Source organism: Ornithodoros turicata, chromosome 4 (genome assembly GCF_037126465.1).
Source record: "Ornithodoros turicata isolate Travis chromosome 4, ASM3712646v1, whole genome shotgun sequence".
NCBI lineage: Eukaryota > Metazoa > Arthropoda > Arachnida > Ixodida > Argasidae > Ornithodoros > Ornithodoros turicata.
The window spans coordinates 14,870,877-14,890,718 of NC_088204.1; the positions used below are offsets into that span (position 1 = coordinate 14,870,877).

Genomic DNA, 19,842 nt, shown 5'->3' on the forward strand with positions numbered 1-19,842 from the left:
AGCGCCCCGCCTGTCTTCCTACCGCGCGCGTACGGCGGCGCCTCTTCCTCCTCTCTCCCTCTATTTTGAAAAAACATCCTTCACCCCGTTTTAAACGGCCTTCACCTTGAAATGCGCCAGACGATCAAATCCCACAAAATCGCCGACGCCGTCTAGCGCCGACGCTCTAAACCCGCGCCGACGGCACCGCCGCGCATTTTTTTCAACTCCTTTCAAACTCTATTTATATCGAGCTCCGTTAAATTTTCACTCCCTTCCCCCCTCCTCTTCCTCCTCCTCCAGACGCAGCTTCTTTCGCTCCTCCTTTCCCATTCTTTTTCTTGCGATCTCCCTTTCGCACTCTTCCTCTCTTAGGCTTTCTTTTTTACATAGATCTTTTTTTTTTATTAAGAGCACATCGGTCTCTAAATACCATTCAATTTTCTAACACATCTCTTTCTTTCCTCTCGTTGACCCTCTTGACGGTTCCCTCTTCTTCTCTCTTTTTTAATCCTCTCACGTTCCCTTTCCTGCCTCCCTTTACAAAGTGGGCGTCTCCCTTAAAAGTGAGACAGCTATAAAGGACCGCCCTGTCTACACACACTTCTAAAAACACGAAAAGGAACAAAAAATAAAAACGTATACACTCTAGCGCTCACCACTTTATGTTAGCTTCACGACATCGTAATAAAAACAAAACACACAAAAGTCCCACTCTTCTCTTTCACTGCCACTTCACACCCTTTCCCACTTCTTTTTTAACTGGTCTTCTTCCTTCGTCCGCTCACGGCGACGAGTAAAAAAAAAATCACGTTTATTTTCTTGCGGTGACTCAAAATAAAGAATCACAAAATTTGCTATTAAAAAAAACGTATCACTCTCTCAATTACTCTCGCTCTCCTTTCGACGCCGTCTCAAAATATACGGCCTTCAACAACGTAAACCGCAGCGATCTAAAATTCGACAGCAAAAAACAAGGAAGAAGACACATATATACATCATCTTCAAAATCCCAGAAAATAGCCGTATCAAAAAAAAGAGAAAGAGAGAGAGCGAAAAAAAAAGAAGCAAATCGAGATGTAATACAGCGGGAACATAAAAGACGTAACCCCTGTTGCTTTCTCATCGATTCGCCAAGTTAAAAAAAAAATAAACAGATATAAGATACACTTTGTATCGTCGTAACAAACCGTGAACAAGCAATATAAAAAATTAAAAAATACAGCGCTACAAGAAAAGGAAAGTAAACACATTTAAAAGACTCCACCTGACGCAAATCACAAATAAAAAAAAAAAAGAACCTTCGCCACCCACGCTTCTAAAATGCCTCGTCTCAAAAGAGCAAAAAAAGTGAAGAAAAGCAGCACTAGCTAAAACCCCTTCCCTGTGGTCCACAACCTCTCCCTCTTTTGCCAAAACCTCCTCTCAATTTCAATCTCTCCTCCCTCAAAATCGATTTTTTTCACCACCCTTTCCAGTTTCTCTCCCGATAAAAAACGTCCGCCATATTTCGCTCCGCTCCCAAACGTCTCGCTCCCTCCCTCTTCTTTACGCTACCCTCTCCTCTCAGAATTTCCTCCTCTCTCAAAACCGCTCTTCCTCATCCATTTCGGGATATAAGGTAGAAAAATCGCGCCTCTCCCGATCACTCCTTATCCATCTCACCCACCCTTCGGGACGAGATTGTGGACTCGTCCGTCCGGCTTTTACAGGGAGAAGGGCAACACCCAAATGGACAGAGAGGAAAAAAAAGGATGGAAGAGAAAGGGGGGAACGCATAGCTAGAAACCCAGACGCACGCAGGCACACACTCCAGTAATACATCATATCAATTTTCCGAAAGCCCACTCGTATTGATCCGTTCGCCGAAGGAGCAACGGCAGCAGTAAAGCAAGCCGTGCGGGAAAGGGAAAATGGGAAGAAGTTAGAGAAAGGGTATATTCCTCCAAACGATACGCAACATTTTGCCCTCTCCTTATTTCTCTTCGCTTCAACAGGGCTGCGCGGTAAACACGCCTTTATGTGTTACTCCAAATAGGGCTAAACTCAAAGCTAGATGGTAGGCGTAGCTGCTACGGCTGGTTCATTTTTGAACGATGAATGTCGCCTAGTTTTGCTAATAGTCTCCACAGAGCACCACCGCCAACAACAACAACAACTTATATTTATATGATGACGAGTGGGGAAGTTGTTGTAAGCGGCTAAGATAGCAAAAAGCCGGTAGCCAGAAAAGCACGTGAGCAAAGCCACAAGATGGTGGAATAGCTTGGACAATTCTATATGCCAGTACCTCGAGCATAAGATGGCGTAGATGCAAGCTAGCTGGTGCATAAACTATAGATAAACGTAACGTAACGATAAAACGAAACGTAACGTATAGATAACATAAATGATAGGCGAACCTGAGCGATAGGCGACAAACACACAAACGCGACACAACACAACCGTCGTGTCTTTCGTGTTTGTGCGCCTTATCGCCCATCGCTCAGGCTTGCCTATCACGGAGTACCTTGAGCGTTTAGCATGTAACTGAATTGGAAACATTCAGCATTTTCATTACGTGAAGCATGTGTACAAAACAGCTGTAACTCACATTGGTTTGAGCATCTTGATGTCGACGCATATCTTTAGAGTTGGAGTACACGTCATCACATCCGCATGTCAGACACTTCCCACAGGTGTGAAGAACTGTAGAAAGAAGACTAGGAAGGGACGCAGACGTGTTTGTGCCAGCGCGTTTGGAGCTAGGCTTGGCACAACTTCAACCTGATGTCAGTGTTCAGCATCTGGATTCAGCGGATGCCAAGAGAGCACTTATTGTCCTCTTCCGACAGTGAAGTTTCGCGGAGGAAGCCTGATGGACTTCTTGTAGTACGGTCTTGGGCAGCGATTGTTTCGGATAAAACTATGAATGCTGTATGTTGATTTCAAATTCTGAAGAACGGGCCACTGTAAATACTGTTTTCTTTTTCGTGTTAGCGCCGCGAAGCAACTCTGGCTATGAGCGACGTACTGACGTGGACAGATGGAGAGAGGGCAGCAGGAAGAAGTGGAGGACAGGTGGGTTAGTATGCGTCCCGGGCAGACTTCAGGGGAAAATGCGTCGACATTCGTCTGGAAAGTCTTCGGAAAGCCCAGGGAAAACCTCACACCAGTGTCACCTCTCAGTGTCGGCGTGGAAAGCGATCATCCTAACCACTATGCCACGGGAGATGGAAGTGTAAATACTGTGGCAGTACTTTACAGACGGGGCACGATACCAGTAACAGTCGCAACAGTGCTATAAGCGACGAATCCCATGCCTTAGATGAGTGGTTTGACGAGAGACAGTCAACACTTAGACAGGTGCTGTTTCAGAGCGTCCCCCCCCCCCCCCCACACACACGCACACAGACTATAGTCCTGTCCAACGCATCTGGGATGAACTGGACCATCGGGAGCGTGGGCATCGAGACTTCGCCCGGGAAACAATACGTAGCTACATAGCTCGCTATCAATATCAAAAGGGACCGGACCCAATACAATTCCGCACTGCGGACGCGAATTCAGGTTTAGGGCACATAACGCTATAGAGTACGGTTTTGCAAATGCGCTGTACGAGGAAAAAATACGTACAAGGCGACACAACATACCTTGCTCATCAAAATCAGGCACGCAGCCCTGTTAACACGTACTAGAAAAGGTAAATTGGTACGGCGAATAGCACAATGCTCAAAACGTCAGAATTCGGGGAGTCGCGGTGTACATATATTGTGGCAAACTTCAGCAGAGGGGATACCTCAGAACAGCACACTCGACACGTGTATCGATACGTTTAGCGCTAATATTTTCGTTCCTGAAACAAGACAAAAAAGAAATTACGGTCAGTCTACCATCATGTATACATTGCATCGCGGCTCCGCGACGAGTCGTCATCGTCATCAACGATGAACACTGCAACGCTTCAATTACCTGCACCGTGAGCTCCCAACATACCCGAGTCTAATTGAAAAACTCCCGCATATACACCTTAATCTCGCACGCGAATGTTCGACACTTACAATCATCCACTCAATTTCCCGGTCGCAGCATGACGCAGTTCGCAGCTATATACCGTTCAGCCAATACAACATCGCCATCAGATACTCCCGTCGTACCTTCCTTTCATTAGCAGCCGATTTTCAATTTGGAAGAGCGAATAACTTCGGCGATATTTAATTATAACTCTCTCTCGCATACAACCGGGAAAAGCGTGATGTCGCCTATTCAAAATTACCATCCGTACGCCACTAGTTCGCCCGTGTCAAGGACCCATCCCGTCCCAAACACATTTGCATATTTTCTACGAGCGCTTCGTCGTCGACTCGAAATGAAACATCGACATTATCGGAGATAACGTCGCAGCGCGGGAAGGATTGCGGGCTAATTTTGGAAAAGATGTCGCCGTTAGTTTCGGTTTTAATCTCGACGTTGCTCGATTAAGGCGCGCACGCGCGCGCGCCAAAGCGAGCCCACGCGCGCACCTGGGAAATTTTAATTAAGCGTTAATGAAGCGAGTTAACCGTGTTTTACCGCGACGAAGAGAAAAGAGTGGGGGTAAATTCGTTTGGCAACACTGGAATAATAATCTGTCGTCACACATGTTGCTGCAGTTTGCAGAGTTTTCGAGCGTGCAACGTAAGAGGTGGGCTTGTATATAGTTTGCGACAGAGGCTATAAGGGGTTAGTGTGTGTGTTGTAGCTCGCTTCAAGACTGAGCGCACGTGTAGTAACTTATTCTGGGCCAATTAGGGAGTCCCAAGACACGTTTATTAATGGTAAACAAAACGAAAACTCGTTATGTGTTTCACACGTGGAATGGCTATATTCATGATGATTCACGAAGAGTATCTAATGGGTGCTCGAAATGGAAATCTTTCTTGGCCACCACACTGCAAGAACAAATCAATATAGTCATAAAGGCTGTTATAGTTTAAAGTTAAGTTGGTCTTAACCGAGAAGGCTCGCACGACAACGTTTATCATTTCCAGGAACATGCACAAAGCCGTGTAGCTGTCCAAGCTGTTCTATCTAACCGTTTTTTTCACTGAGCTATGGAATGTTATAATTACCGAATCGCGAATCCTACAAATCGCGAGCATTTTTATTCAAATGTCAAATTATAACCGGGTGAAGGCGCTATGACAATAGAGAGTTTTACGAAAACGTAGGAGTTTCACGATAACCTTTCCGAAGTCATCCCCATATCATCGTCATCATGTATCTCTCTCTCTCTCTCTTTTGCTCTCTTTCCGAAAACATAAGCCAATTGCCTGTCTCCTTTGGAGTCGGCGACATCACGTTGCTGATATCTGATTGGCTAACAGCGATACGGAATCGGACGGCGCTGACGATTTCCTAAAACTAACTAATATATCAAAAACGCACCGAAATATATATGTAATAGCTTTGACTAGGCAATAGTATTTTTAGTTTGCTGCTATTCTTAATTTTGGACAGGCTATGATTGCAGATCTTACGTCATGCACGAAACGAGCAAGGTCATAGGCGACTCCAAAATAATTGGCTCACGGAAAAATCCCAGACAATGTTTTGCCTTCGGTGCAGTTGACCACGTGTCCAGGCAACATGTACCGTCCCGCCACGCCAGTCCATACTTCGTTAGGTTTCAAACCTCAACCTCAGTCTTTTTCGGCACGCACACTCTTAAAAATGAACTTCACCGCATAGCACGCTCCTAGCCAAACATAATCTCAAATTACATCGTTATCTGAGGCGTACGCCTTTTTTGTGACAATTGTGAACAGCGAAGTGACACAAAAAACAAAGGCGCACGCCTCCGGTTTTCAACAAATCAAGGCAGATAGCGACATCATTCGAGATGATGGTTGGCTAGGAGCGTGCTATGCAGTGAAGTTCATTTTTAAGAGTACCCGGGTTCGAATCCCGGTGCCGGCTGTGCTGTCTGGGGTTTTTCCTGGGTTTTCCTCAGACGCTTTCAGACATATGTCGGCACAGTTCCCCTAGAAGTCGGCCCAGGACGCACATTTCCCCAGGGCGGCAGTCGTGACGTTGCCCACATACGTGAGGCCGACAACGGCAAGCCCTTTCAACATCACCACCACCACCACCACCACCATTTTTAAGAGTGCATGTCCGCAAATTTTGAAACGGGGAGGCTATGTTCGTTCAGTGTACAGATAACTTGAGGCGGCGAGAAAAATAATCGGAAAGCGTCTATTGGGCAGCGGGTAGCACCGTGCGCAAAGCTGTCCAATAGGTGCGTTCGATCACTTATCTCGACGCATCAAGTTATCTCTATACTGAACGAACTTAGCCAACCAAGGTCGCTGTCCAGGTATCCGATCAGGTATTTTATACCTGATAATCGTCTATAATAATTAGATAGCGTGTTTTTACTCCGTGCGGGACTTGTATTATATAGCCCTCTCATTTTATCCCACTGTACACAGTTAAGCACGTTGCTACGGCACAAGCAGTTTGCCAAGACCAGTTAACCCTTTCGCATCTTAGCGGTACAACTGTACTGGAGTAGCCGGTTCCACTTGTTGAGCCACAATGTCATATTATTTTTCTTTCAAATCCAATCCAATCCAAAGCCGAGTGAATGCAAACTCACGGGTGAAGTTCGTGCCATTACGTAGCTACTTTTGCATGCTCGCGATGACAATTGATGGCAATTGAAAGGCAGCGACTGCTTACAAGGATGGTCGAAAACGCTGTACGACAATAAGGAATATTCGAGGCGCGTATATTGCAGTGGCCACAGACAAATAAAGTTGGACACGAATCATTCTTTGTAGCCTAGAAATTGACATGTCCACTTGAGCCAATGAGAATATTGCAAAAGGGTTTATTGACTGACGTCACCACTCTAAAGAGCATTAGCTTGGGAAAGTCCAGACCAGCTCTACGAAGTAGGTAGAGCGAAGTTTGGTTCCGGTTTTCATTCGCTGCAGTACATATATGCTATGATACTCGTATTTAGAAGTATTGGGTATTTGTTTATGTAATGGGTAAGTTTGGGTATGGGTAAGTAGTGGGTATTTGGAATATACTCGTACTACTAACGTTATAGGACACGAAAAGTACAATGAATATTACACACGCGGTGCATGCACCTGAAAATACCAGAACGAACGGTGAATACGATGAAGGTTAGGACAATAGGGAACTCAAGACCTATATTACCGCGGCAAATCTGTTAGTGACTGTGGCGCTCCCTTGTGAGTGACGTCACGCAAGAAAAAAAGGAAGCAAGCAAGAAAGAAAGGAAAACGTAGCCATTTTTCTGAACAACGTCATTTCGCGACAGCTTCTTTACTGCCGTTTTGGACACCGACATTTCGTACCGATATATCTCCCGAGCAAGAACCGCCAAAGCTTCGCAACACAACCCTTTGCTAAGGAGGCTGCACGAGCTCTCACACCTGGTTACTTTCCCCTTTCGTACAACGCGGCACTTTCTTCACAAAATATCCATAACCTCCGCACCGCCCCCCACGCAGCCCACTCCACCCAGCAGTAAACGCGAAGCGATGCGGAAGAGGCTGCATCATCCATCACTATGCAGACAGCTATATCGCTGTGAGAGAGGGGAAAAGAAAAAAAAAAGAGACTGGAAAGAGAAGCACCCTTGGCACTGAACGGGGGGCTATACTGCAACAGCTTCCAGAATCATCGAGGAGGAGGAGGAGGAGGAGGAAAAGAGACTTGTTGAAGAAAACGGATTCCTACACCGTCCAGTAGGTACTGCTACCATCACCGACGATTTCTCTTTCTGTTTTTGCCCTCGCTGAGGTAACAGAGATTAGTCTGGCAACCTCCTTCCTCTCCGTCCGCCCTGCTTTGCGCGGTGGCAATCAGTCTTGCGCGGGACGACATAATTGCTGCCGTGTAACAGGTTACCCCACCTGTCGTTCTTTCCCTCTCCTCTCTTTCTCGCTGTAGCGAGTCCTATAAGCTTCACCAGGTAAAAAGTGGTGTTTCGGAAACGAAAGGTGGTACACGAAAGTACCGGCGATGCGTCCTTAATGTGCGTAAGGTGAGCCGGTGTTGAATGGATGTCGGTTTTGTACTCCCTGTTGAAGGCGGAAATGTCTCTTCGCACTTCGAGGTAAAGATGGGGATCACATAAAAGGTGGTGCACAAAGTGTATTGTTCGTCATCGTGTTGAATGGTTGTTAACTATGGCTATAGGGGTGACGTTCCAACGTCGTGATAGCTGGGACCAATGACGTCACAGGACTACGAACACAACAATTATACCTGTTTCTAATATGCAAACCTCGAGCATGGAGCACCGGGCTTCACAATTGTTTTGATTCCAGACCGGGCCCGGTTTCAGTTCGAGAATTTTTCTCAGACCTGAGTCGGGCCTTAACGTTTGTCACTCATTTTCTCTCTAGTTCTTTATTTTTCAGTCGTTTTCTGTCACACAATTAGTTCATTTTGAACAACGTAACTGTTGGAGTATTTCCTTCGTCTTCCAATCGCCTAAAGACATTAAAAGACAATGTAGGAATAGATTTCGTAGCGATATCGATTCCTATAAGCTATAACAAAAGTCATGTCACCGCTGCAGATTTCACCGGTACACAAAGATAAGCGTCGAGAACAGCTAAAAAAAATACTTACGCCAATATTACGTTAGACTACTACCGTCACTAAACCTGTAGTGTAAACCTTACGTTATGCTTCCTTCTATCCTTTTATATTGTGGGTCCCTCCTGTCCGATTGGATGGACCAGTTGCAGGGATGACATTATAAATCTGCTGTGCCTGCCCGGTTAGGGAAGGGTTTTCCAGCAGGGCTGAGCTCTCGGAAGCCTCGTCGAGTTAGGGTCGGGTAAGACTCGGCGACTTCAGCCGATATAAATCTCGTCCCGTGCAGTAACTGGCCTTTATAACTGTTGTTCCAGCTCCTGTGTTTCACTGATCTCAGCTATTGCTACTACGTTACTTAAGATGCCGCCCGCCTCGAATGCGTTCCTCTGTGTGAATGTGACTGACTCGGAAATATGTGGGAGATGATGTGTAGAGGGTGTACCTTGTGTATACCCGATCGAAAGTTGGTGCGTCGGTTAGAAAGTTGCCAGGTTTGCGTAACGTAACGACTTCCGACCTGAAATCAGACGCCTCCCCATTTGACGGCTTGTCATCAACTACCGTTATTAACGCAACACGGGCACTAGTACGGAACACGCTTACAACCTGAAAGTGAAATGTAATACCTGCCCTGAAACTCACAATAAGCCCCCTTCACAAGCAGACTCCTATGAGACCTATCGCCCACGTCTACACCGTATAGTTGTGAAATGAAAGCTGTATTTAAGTCATACGAATAATGCGGCCGCCCGCTGACAACCGTAAGTAAAACAACGATAAAATGACATTCACAAACGTCCGTGTCTTTCCGTAACCACTGCTATTCCTCTCGTAATAAGTACCCTGTCACGAGACAGGGCAACATGCTAACTCAACTCCACACGAATTTTCTTCGCTGTATTCTTCGATGTTACGCCCAATTGAATCCATTCTCGCAGCAGACAACCATACGGGCAGAGCGTTGACAGGCCCGGCAAATAAATCGCGTCCAAAAGGAGTCTAACAAAGAAAAAAGGTATACGGAGAGAAAAAAAATTAGGACACCAACGGTCAGAGGTCCGGTCAGCTGGTCGCACCACGGGCTTTTACTCCGACTGGTCACTTCTTTAAAGCGTGACCACCCACCACCCGCTGGACAGTGTCCTACTGACGGACGACAAAACGCTTCGCGCCCCCCCAGCGACACTTTGTAACCGCGTAATTGTTGCCAGACAGCGCGCGCGCGTCATGCGTGACGGCCGCGCGCGGTCAAGGTGGTGGGCCTTGCGCGACTTCCTGAAGAAAAAAAAAATCGAAAAAAATAAATCTCTACATCCGAGGTTACAAAAAACGTCGCTGCCGACAACACCTTATTAATACTCTGTTTAAAAAAGAAGTCGAACGACATGAAAAAGCTTCCCTTGTCGCCCCCACCCCCTCACGCACGATATAGCAACTAACACGTGGCACCGGGAAGGTAACACTATTTTCTCGTACGCGTACAATACAACCACAGCTGTGCGCGCAGAATTTTTTTATTTTTACAGCGGATTGGGGGAGGTCGACAAGGAGATATTTTACAGAAATATACTCAAAAGACTACATTCTCCGTAGCATAAAAGTGGCATTCCCCTACTGCGACGTCTTGTCATGCTTGGTGCTCCCTTGTATGTCGCTTCTTATTGTTCACCACTTCCTGTCCCCCTTTTTCTTCCTTTTTTTATGTTACGTACGGCCAGCAATTCAAAGGCTTCGACTGACCGCACCTTGACATTCAATATTTGTATTTTACTGTGTCAAAATAAATTCAAGCGTCAAGCCCCGCGGGTTCGGCCACCGTTTCCAAATTTGATGCGAAAATGAACTACGTGAAAGCGCGTAGAGCCGTACATTACATTCAGTCAGCCAAATGTGAGGCTGCCACAAATTCTCGCACGAACACAAAGTAAAAATATAATGAACTGTACTGTGCAGAAAAAAATAATAATGACACTATCAGATTACCAAAATTACCAAGCAACTTAAATATTCAAGCAAACTGTCTGTCTCCGTGTCACCTTCGTCATCTTTGCTGTTACGTATCAACCGGCCACGTTCGTCCCCTATTTAAAGGGGCACTCCGCAAGAAAATCACCACAAAGGTTGTGATATATCCGTAGTCTTTGGGATGTCAAGAACATGTGTACGAAATATCTACGTCCAAAACTGCGCAGATTTTACTCAAACGATTTATTACGAAGCGAGCGCTTCGCCTCCGTGAAGCGAGAGGGCGCTGAAAGCAGCACACTGCTGACATCATCCAGCAAGGGAGAAAGAATATAGGCTTGGAAGCAGACGACAATGCTGGGTGACGTCACGGAATCCTCCTCCGGACGAACCGCCGTAGTAAGGAGGTCTGTTTTCTGCTCTTCGCACTTCGGTTTCGGTTTGCTATCGTCATCATTTACGAATTAATTACTCGCGCAAAATGAAAGCGAATGTTGTATTCAGTATCGAGGGGGTGGTTCGTGTTCGATATGATGCTCACTTTTTTTTTTTTTTTCGAATCCTTGCGAAGTCTAACTTTCAATGTTCACGGCAATGTGTGAATACCTAATAAAGTTTCTTCATAATAACGCCAATAAGTTTAACGAAGTTCACCATTTAAACTCGACAATGGCCAGAATAAGAACCCTGACTCGCGGTCAAGTGCGTTGACCATTACACGACGCTGGCATAACTTTCCAGCGACTTACCAAGCAGCTTTCTCCGAAAATCTCAATGTTGTCACGCGCTGAAGGCTTTGTGTTGCGCTTTTATGTTTGCATTCCATTCTGGCCCTCGCTTGGTTACTTTCTGTCTAAACTCCCGAAGAGCAGTGAACTTTCACGGCTTCACCTTCACCCCCCCCCCCCCCCATACTTCAACTCGGGGAAACTTTACTATACAGCTTCATTACTTGCGGGTTCGTCACTCCATCGGCTGCCCAGTGTTGCCCGTTTTTACTTTCGCTTTTCGTTCAAAGTACGCTGCTCTTCGCGGGAAGCGTGCTGAACCTCGCGCCTCAGCAAGCAATGGGAAGTCGCTGGAAGGTAAGGCCCTAATTGGACCAACTCACAAGGAAACTGACCGATAGGGGGGAGGGGACGCAACGGAGGAAGTGTTAGAGACCAACTAGAGGGCGCTGCGCTTAGCGGTGACATTGCATAAATTAACTGAAGGCTAGTTGATATTCAAAACCGCATGTCTTTTACTGGACACAGTAAAAGCGTTCAGCCATGGTCTAGGAATGAAGAACAGATATCACCAGCTGCGAAATTCCCGATCTCGAAGTACCCGGTCTCAAAACAAATGTAATTCCCCGATCGCTCCCTAAATTTACAAACACCTACACTCTAAGAAAAAAGAGTGTGAAAAGGTGGTAACTTCTACAGTTACCACCTAGGTCGACATTGCGTGTGATAAAGGGTGTAACAGGGTGGCAAAACCAATTATCATATACCCAAATTGAATACAAAAAGGCGTACGCCCCCCTCGCTCACCGAATCAGAAGCGGTAACCCTATCATTCGTGGCAGAGAATGAGGTACACTATTAAAAATGAACTTCACCACATAGCACGCTCCTAGCCAACCACCATCCCGAATGACAACGTTCTCGCCCCTAATTTGTTGAAAACGGGAGGAAGAACCTATTTTGTGCCGTGCATAATGGGCACAAAATAGGCTCCTCCTCCCGTTTTCAACAAATCTAGGGCGAGAACGTTGTCATTCGGGGTGATGGTTGGCTAGGAGCGTGCTATGTGGTGAAGTTCATTTTTAAGAGTGTAGGGGGTAGAATTTTGCAACCTTTTAGGCACAACATATGCGACAACTATTACCTCCTAAAAGGTGTAACTGCTCCACCCTTTCTTCTGAGAGTGTACCTTTCACTCAACGCAATATGGCCATAACGTGTGGCACATCTTCTGACACTAAAGGAGCAGTATGGTGGCATTTAACGTGGCTGGAAGCATTGTCTCATTCGTGAAGCTGTCCAGTAGTCACAACGCAAAATATTTTCGCTGTATTGTCACTGCCCAATCAAATTTACAAAAATAGTCGGAGAAAGCAGCCGCGCGCGGACGGTCGTAAAGACACCTCGCGTGACGTCAGCAGGACCCCGCGCCTTTCTCCTTTGTTTCTTTCTTCTCAGCTCCCGCGTTGCTTATGCCCGCTTGAGTCACATGACAGGGGAATAGGCTACGTCACGACCTATACCCTACCTCTTCCCTCATTCTCCGATACGCTTTTTCCCCAAGACTAGAGGGGTTTGTGGAGGGAAGTGTGCGCGGGGAAACAGGGACCTGGCGTGCGTGCGGTGCAGGTCACTTGCGCCCGTCACTCTTTCACTGGAGCTTATTGTATATTCCCTGCAGAACACGCCGCAAAAAAATTAAAAATAAGTAAAAATAAACAAAGAAAGCATGGGGTCAGGCATGGAATATAATAAATTTTAAAGTTTATTACAACGTGCACTCATGGCTGGGATAGTTTTATTTTGTCATGCTGCGTGTCATACATCGCTCCTGTATAAGAACCAGCTAAAGCTCCTACAATATCGAATGTAACAAAAAAAAAATTGCACTCACGTACGAATTGTATGATGTCAAGAACCAGCCAACAAAGGAACTATACAGTTTACCGGGTACATGAACACTCCCAACCTTCCCACCACAGACTGGCCTTGCTGTGACGCCACGCTGACTGATGTCCAATCGGAGTGCGGGGTGCCATTTGTTCTTGACAGTTTCATTTGCAATGTGGGTTTCGATCAACCTACCATATAGAGAACTTTATCGCTATACCAACACACAAATTGACATGCGATTCTATATAAGCTAACTGTAGAAAGCTGTCTCGCCAAGATGATGTCTCTGTGATGATTACCGAGCCTTGCGCACACCTTAAAACTTTTTTAAATATAAAAATCCAACACCGTTCTTCACTTTAAATTATTAAAAAGTTAGAAAAGGGAGATTAGACGACAACACCAGAAGAAAATTACAAAAACGAACGACGTTCACTGTTCTAGAAAGGTAGATGATACACCGAACATAATTCCCTTTCTCTCTTGCCTATCATGTTGCCACGTTACTTCTGTCACTTTCTCTTTTCCGTTTCTGCTTCTTTTTTCTCTTTCCTTCTTTCTTCTTTTGGGAAAAGTAAGTCGGCCTTGGCCTGTCTGACCTTTCCCTCTTCCTTTATTTTTTGATAAACATATCCCCCCCCCCCCCCCACTCCTGTCAGATCATTTGTCATCCGGATGCACACACCGGATGCGCTGCAAGTGGCTTTGCGCATAGCGCGCGCGCAATGTGAACGCGCTATCTCCTTGCGAAAGCAACTCTGTATTGTATTTTTTTACAATTACATTCCACGTAAAAAAAAGAAAACAAATCAATAAAAACAAACGGAGAACAGAAGCAGCGGAAAACGGAAAGCTATCCGGCTCTGACTTGGCTGCAATACTTGGAACCCAATCAAGCAGTGAGCATCAGAGAAGAAGTCCATTTGAAGGAACAAGCATCGAGAGAGCTATGTGGCTCGCAAATCTCACAGCGTGGGCGGTGGCGAGAGAAGGACTTGGTAGCAGCGGCAAAGGTGATTTATTTCTGAGGAATACTGTTGCCGGGGCAACCAGACCGGCTCCCCGCCTTTTTGTTTATCAAAAATAAAAGCAGGGCCGACAGAAAACTGCAAAGGAGGTGGAGGAGGAGGAAAGCGGGGGGATAAAAGGATATGTTCTCTCCCACTCCACTCCTTTTTTCTCTCTTTCTCTCCCCCTCTCCCGCCGCCTGCAAAGGGTGATGGTGGGGTGGGATACAATGTAGAAGCTCGAATAGAAAAGACGATGGCTGCTTGCTGGTCTCCGTTTTGCTTCGTGCCTCTTTTTCTCGACGACGTTGTTAGCGCGACTGATATCTCAAGAAGCGAAGGATATATATATTTTTTCTTTATTATTTTTTATTTTTTAAGGTGATACTCGTCAGAATCTTTCTGGTTGTACTCTACAGACGTAGACTTTGAATGCTGACAGAACCGTTACGAGAAAATATTACGCGAACAGCGGAGCGGCGGCAGAGGCCTCCCTATCGGAGAGTATTACAACTGTGTACGAAATCGCTTTGCGCATGCAATGAAATATTGGGCGCACCGCCCCTCCCATGCAACGAACGTGGCTTTGCGTTTACCGTGTGCTCACTGGGTGCGTTAAGTAAGTGTCCCTCTTTTGGCGCACTCAAATCGGGGGTATGACACACCCGGAGCGGCCACTAAACAACGAAAAGCAACCTTGGAGCGCTATATACTGCTCGCTCGCTGATGCTGCTCTCTGTTGTCTGCTGATGCAGTGCTACCGACGTTGGCTCACTTTGAACCTATATAGCCACGTTGGAAGCGACGACTACGGTTGTGAAGACTTCTCCTTGTAACAGCGAATGAAATGGCAAAGACGGGAATTTGTAACAGACGTCATAGAAGCTGTTGACTGTGTAGACGGCTGCATGGCGTGAAGATGTCTAAATTAAAGCACCGCATTTCCCGCGAATAACCGCTGATATCCGTGTGGAAGTTGTCTACTAACACAAAAGGATGATAACATAGTTATAAAATTATTACAGTTTACTGAAACCGAAGCACTGGGTAACATAAAAGTCGGTATTTTGCTTCCGAACCCACACTTCGAAGGTCGCTCCAACCGACGGTGAACAGGAAGTGACGTCATGAAAAATCTCAAGCACACGGGCGCTTGTCGTCTGCTTCCATGCACTTACTTGAATTGAAACGGGAGCTCGAAAAGCGGCACGGAGTCGGGTGCGCGAGGGGCGCTTGTGTCGCGTTAACTGAGTGGAGTCTGAAACACTCGCGCTCAGGGGCGCCTACTGAACGCACCCAGTGTGAACGCTACAACTAAAAGGTCCCCTATTGACGTCTATCCACATTAAAAGCTGGGTCGAAAACCAGTGCAGTACTGCTCAAGAAAGATCATCAAACAAGCAAGCGGCACTATACAGTTAACATCAAGTAAAAAACACTGTTAATGTACAACAAGAAGTTAAAGTACACATCAAGCATCCACTCATATAGTGACATTTTTCAGTGAAAGTCTATTGCAAAGTTACCGCGGTAATATGATGGAGATACGTATACAGGGCTGTCCACCAATCATGATAGAAATTCATAGTAAATAGCCTAGGCAGCGGAGAGACATGTGGTCAAGGGATATTTTTGCTGCCAGGAAGATTTGCCACATATCGGTACCATTTTTGTTTCATTTCATTTGATGGAAATTTAATTTCTTGAATTGAACTCCGAAATTTCCCAAGTCAACCTAACGTTTTCTTTGCGGAAATGAGTTCCTCGTGGTCATTTTACTCAGTATAGCTATAGCTCACCATAGTATAGCACCTGGGGGCTTAATCGCTTGCACGCGTTAAAAGCTAACAGGGCATTCGTGCACGTGTAGCGCGTGGTATACGTCACGCGCAACGTGTCACGTGCCCATCTTTTTGAATTTCCCGCCCGCCTTTTTGAATTTCTCGCAATCGTTAGCTCGTAACGACCGTAACGACGATGAAGCGATTAAGCCCCCTGATAAGAGTTAAGACACGTAACGCAACCACAGTGGCTGAAATAAATTCGCCGAAAATTCGCGGAAATGGGTCCTTGGTTCCGCCTCATTTTTGTCCGCTCTAGTTTGAGCGCCAAAGTGCGACGAAAGGAGGTTACATTGACACGCCACACAAGGGGGAGAGGATTTCCAACCCACAGAACAAACACGCGCGGTGAGTGCGGGGATCAGAGCTATCTTATCAAAAACGAGGTCACCCGACGTTTTGAGAGGCAGGGAAGGAAATCAATTTTTTCGTCGCAGTTTGGCGCTCAAACTAGAGCCGACAAAAAAGCGGCGCAGCCAAGGACTCATTTCCGCGGATTTTCGGCAAATTTATTTCAGCAATTGGTCGTTGCATTACAGTGCGTTGCAGGTGCTATACTGAGTAAAATGACCACGAGGAATGCATTTCCGCAAAGAAAACGTTAGGATGACTTTGGAAATTTCGGAGTTCAATTCAAGAAATTAAATTTCCATCTATTGAAATGACATAAAAATTGTACCAATATGTGGCAGGTGTTCATGGCAGAAAAAAATCCCTCGACCGCATGTCTCTCCGTTGCCTACGTGATTTACTATGAATTTCTACCATGGTTGGTGGACCACCCTGTATATATACAGGGTGTTTGTTCTAACGTGTAAATTTTATTTAATCCAGAAATTTTATTTAAAGCGGGCGATAAAAGAGAAACGAGCGCTACTTTTCAGCTACTTGACTAAGAAACAGGTGCTTCTAGTGAAGCAGTACCTGTTTCTTACTCAAGTCACAGAAAAGTACCACTTGCTTTTCTTTTATCGCTCTTTAAAAATAATTTCTGGACACGATAGTGCAAACACCCTGTATATATACAAAACAGGTCTCCTCGTTCATGTAAATGACTCAAGCAAATCACCCATATCCAGAGGTGCGCTTTCCAGAAACACTCAATAAAAGAAGAAAAAAAGACAACCTTCCTTAACTTCCATTTCAAATAGTTATCAACAGACCGGGCAATTCACTGTTCCTTTCTCAATTAATAATAAACACGAATATAGAGAAAAAAATCGAGGACAAGAAAGAAAGAAAGAGTACGAAAGATTAATACGAGGAACCCACGTAGTACTTTCCTGCGCGCTGACGCAGACCCCGCTCGCTCAAAATCAAATTTCCTCAACATCCGAAGCCGAGCCATAAAACGCGGCCCGAGCAACAATTTCGCATCCGTTCATGCGACCTCCTTGTCACAAAACGAAGATAATTGATTTCGGAAAGCTTTCAAGCGAGCGCACACTGGGTAAAAGTAAATAAAAAGTCACGAAATATAGAGACCTTCTTCTCTTTTTTAGATATTTAAGAACCCGCAGAGTCAGCAGAAACAGTCGCTCGCTGTTATTTGGGCTCCCATCTTTCGAACGAGCGAAAGAATAAAGGGTACGAACGATATTAATAAATGAAAAGACTTCCTTTCTGGCTGGCTCGCTCGATTTCTTCACTTCTGTTTATTACATTTTTATTACTCCCGACTCATCTTTTTATTAACTTATATTACGCTCGGTCGATTTATTAAAGATCAGATCCTCCCCCTTCTTTTTCTCCTTCGTCCGACCGTTTATTGTAGGGTTGCGTCGTCGTCTGCTTCGCTGTCGTCTGCTAAGAAAAAAAGAAGGACAAGAAAATCAGGAAAACGACGAGCGTCCAATAGGCTGAACTCTACAACGTGAATAAATAAGCGGAAAGTACAAATAAACGAGGGAGAAAAAAAGAAAAAAGAAAGACAGAGGCCAATTCGCCGTAAAGCGGCGGTATAGAGGTCCCGAGATAAATAAGTGAAGGCCAACAACAGACATTTAAGACGAATGCCTTTCCGAATAAAAACGCTTTTCGTTGTTTCGGAACAGATCGTTATCTCCATTACTGCGATTGCTTTTCAAAAGGTTTTTTGTTCCAAGCGATTAAGTCACTCCCCAACGTTGTCTGTGTTCTGGAAAGGCCTTTGTGTACGTGAGGAAAATTAGGGCCCATTATTCTAGCCTTGTCCGACGCTTTTCTCGAGGAAGTTTAGGAAATTTGTCTTGCTTTTGCTGAATTACTGAGAAATGGTCGAACGGATAATGAAGGAAGGTGCGGGACTGTACTGCGTTATGGAGGAAACACTTGGGGGAGGATCGAATTCATATAGCGTCAGCTCTGACAAGGGCAATGCATTCGATGAAAGAAAGGAGCAGTTTGAGTCCTTTTAAGGACTAAGCGCTCAGAAGTTAATGTAAAATTTAGGGACTATTTGCTGTGCTGGGGAGTAAATTTAAGGGTCTACGGACTAAAATGGGGAGTAACTACACTCTAGGGGCCTAGAAGCTGTAATTACTCCCAAACTTACTCGTTCTATTTTCTTTTTCTTAAAGCGTACTGACTGTCATACGTATACTAATTTAACTTCTGCAGAGGTACGTACAACACATGTTTGCCTTCGTTTCCCCCGCTTTGCCTTGGAGAGGAAAGAAAGGTCTGATTGGCTGAGGTATGGGAAAGGAGAACCTGCGACGAAATCAAAACAGCGAAGAAATGGGAAAAGGAAATGCACAGCAGTGAACTGTTTGTGCCATTTAGAGACACAACCTAGTGTGTTTTAGTCCATCGTAACGCTATCCTATCGCCTTTGCGTACGTAAGGGATAGTGTTGGTGGCTCTACATACACTGTTAAAACAGAACTTCACCACATAGCATGCTCCTAGCCAATCATCATTCCGAATGATATCATTCTGCGTCCTTATTTGCTGAAAATGGGAGGAGGCGCCTATCTTGGACACATTATGCATGTCCCAGATAGGCTCCTCCCCCTATTTTGAACGAATCATGACAAATAATGATATCATTTAGAATGGTGTCTGGCTAGGAGCCTGCTACGTGGTGAAGTTCTATTTTAACACTGTATAGAGATACATAAATATCAAGAGAGCTTCGCAGAACTACCACGCTATCCCTTAGGTACGCAAAGCCGATAGTGTACGATAAACTAACACCCTGTAATCATGGTGATAACTATACGGTTCTTGAAGAGGGCAGGTAGGAAAAAAATGTGCGCTCTCTTTTTTCGCTTTTTGATTCTGTGACTAATCAAACTGACCACACTCGTCCTGAGGCTTTAAACAACGCAAAACAAAGATCGATCATTCTACACTTCTCCAAAACTTTTCCTGCTCAACTATTGCGCTCGATTCACCATCAAATCCAACACAAGCCGACATATGTAACTTGGCCATATCTTCAGTATATGCGTCACCGTACTTAGTCGAAACGACGTTCGATGAGAATAGGACCCTTTCGAATTCCCAGCAGGACAAATGTCAAAACAACCGGACGGACATATTATTCCCTCTCTTCATTATGATGCATCGGCTCGTCTACGCGTGCTTTGAGCATCGTTAATATTATCTGGACACCTGCGAGAAGCAAACGTACGAGTATTACACCCTATCCGCCTTTGTCTTTTCATCTATTCCCTACATGTGCATCCGCCGCGGATACGAGCGAGATACCGGATTCCCAGCGGAGTGCGCGTCCGACCTGGAGTACCCCTTCATCCATGTTCGTTATACCATCAGAAATGGGATGCACGCCATTCGTCATCTGTCAACCTTGGACGCGCACAACACTGAGGCGGTCAC

General features: G+C 45.4%; 1 protein-coding gene across 7 annotated transcripts in view; it reads right to left on the reverse strand.

Annotated features, from left to right (window-relative positions):
* The window catches only part of LOC135391156 (uncharacterized), a 211,389-nt gene that overhangs the window by 126,542 nt on the left and 65,005 nt on the right, over positions 1-19,842 (reverse strand). Inside the window, exon 2 of one of the 7 annotated variants that reach the window (XM_064621282.1) lies at positions 2,573-2,765. The exons of the other annotated variants lie outside the window; for them this stretch is intronic. Coding sequence (XP_064477352.1) covers positions 2,573-2,628 — 56 coding nt within the window. The 5' untranslated portion in view covers positions 2,629-2,765. The remainder of the gene's footprint in view (positions 1-2,572; positions 2,766-19,842) is intronic. 7 annotated transcript variants of the gene reach the window in all.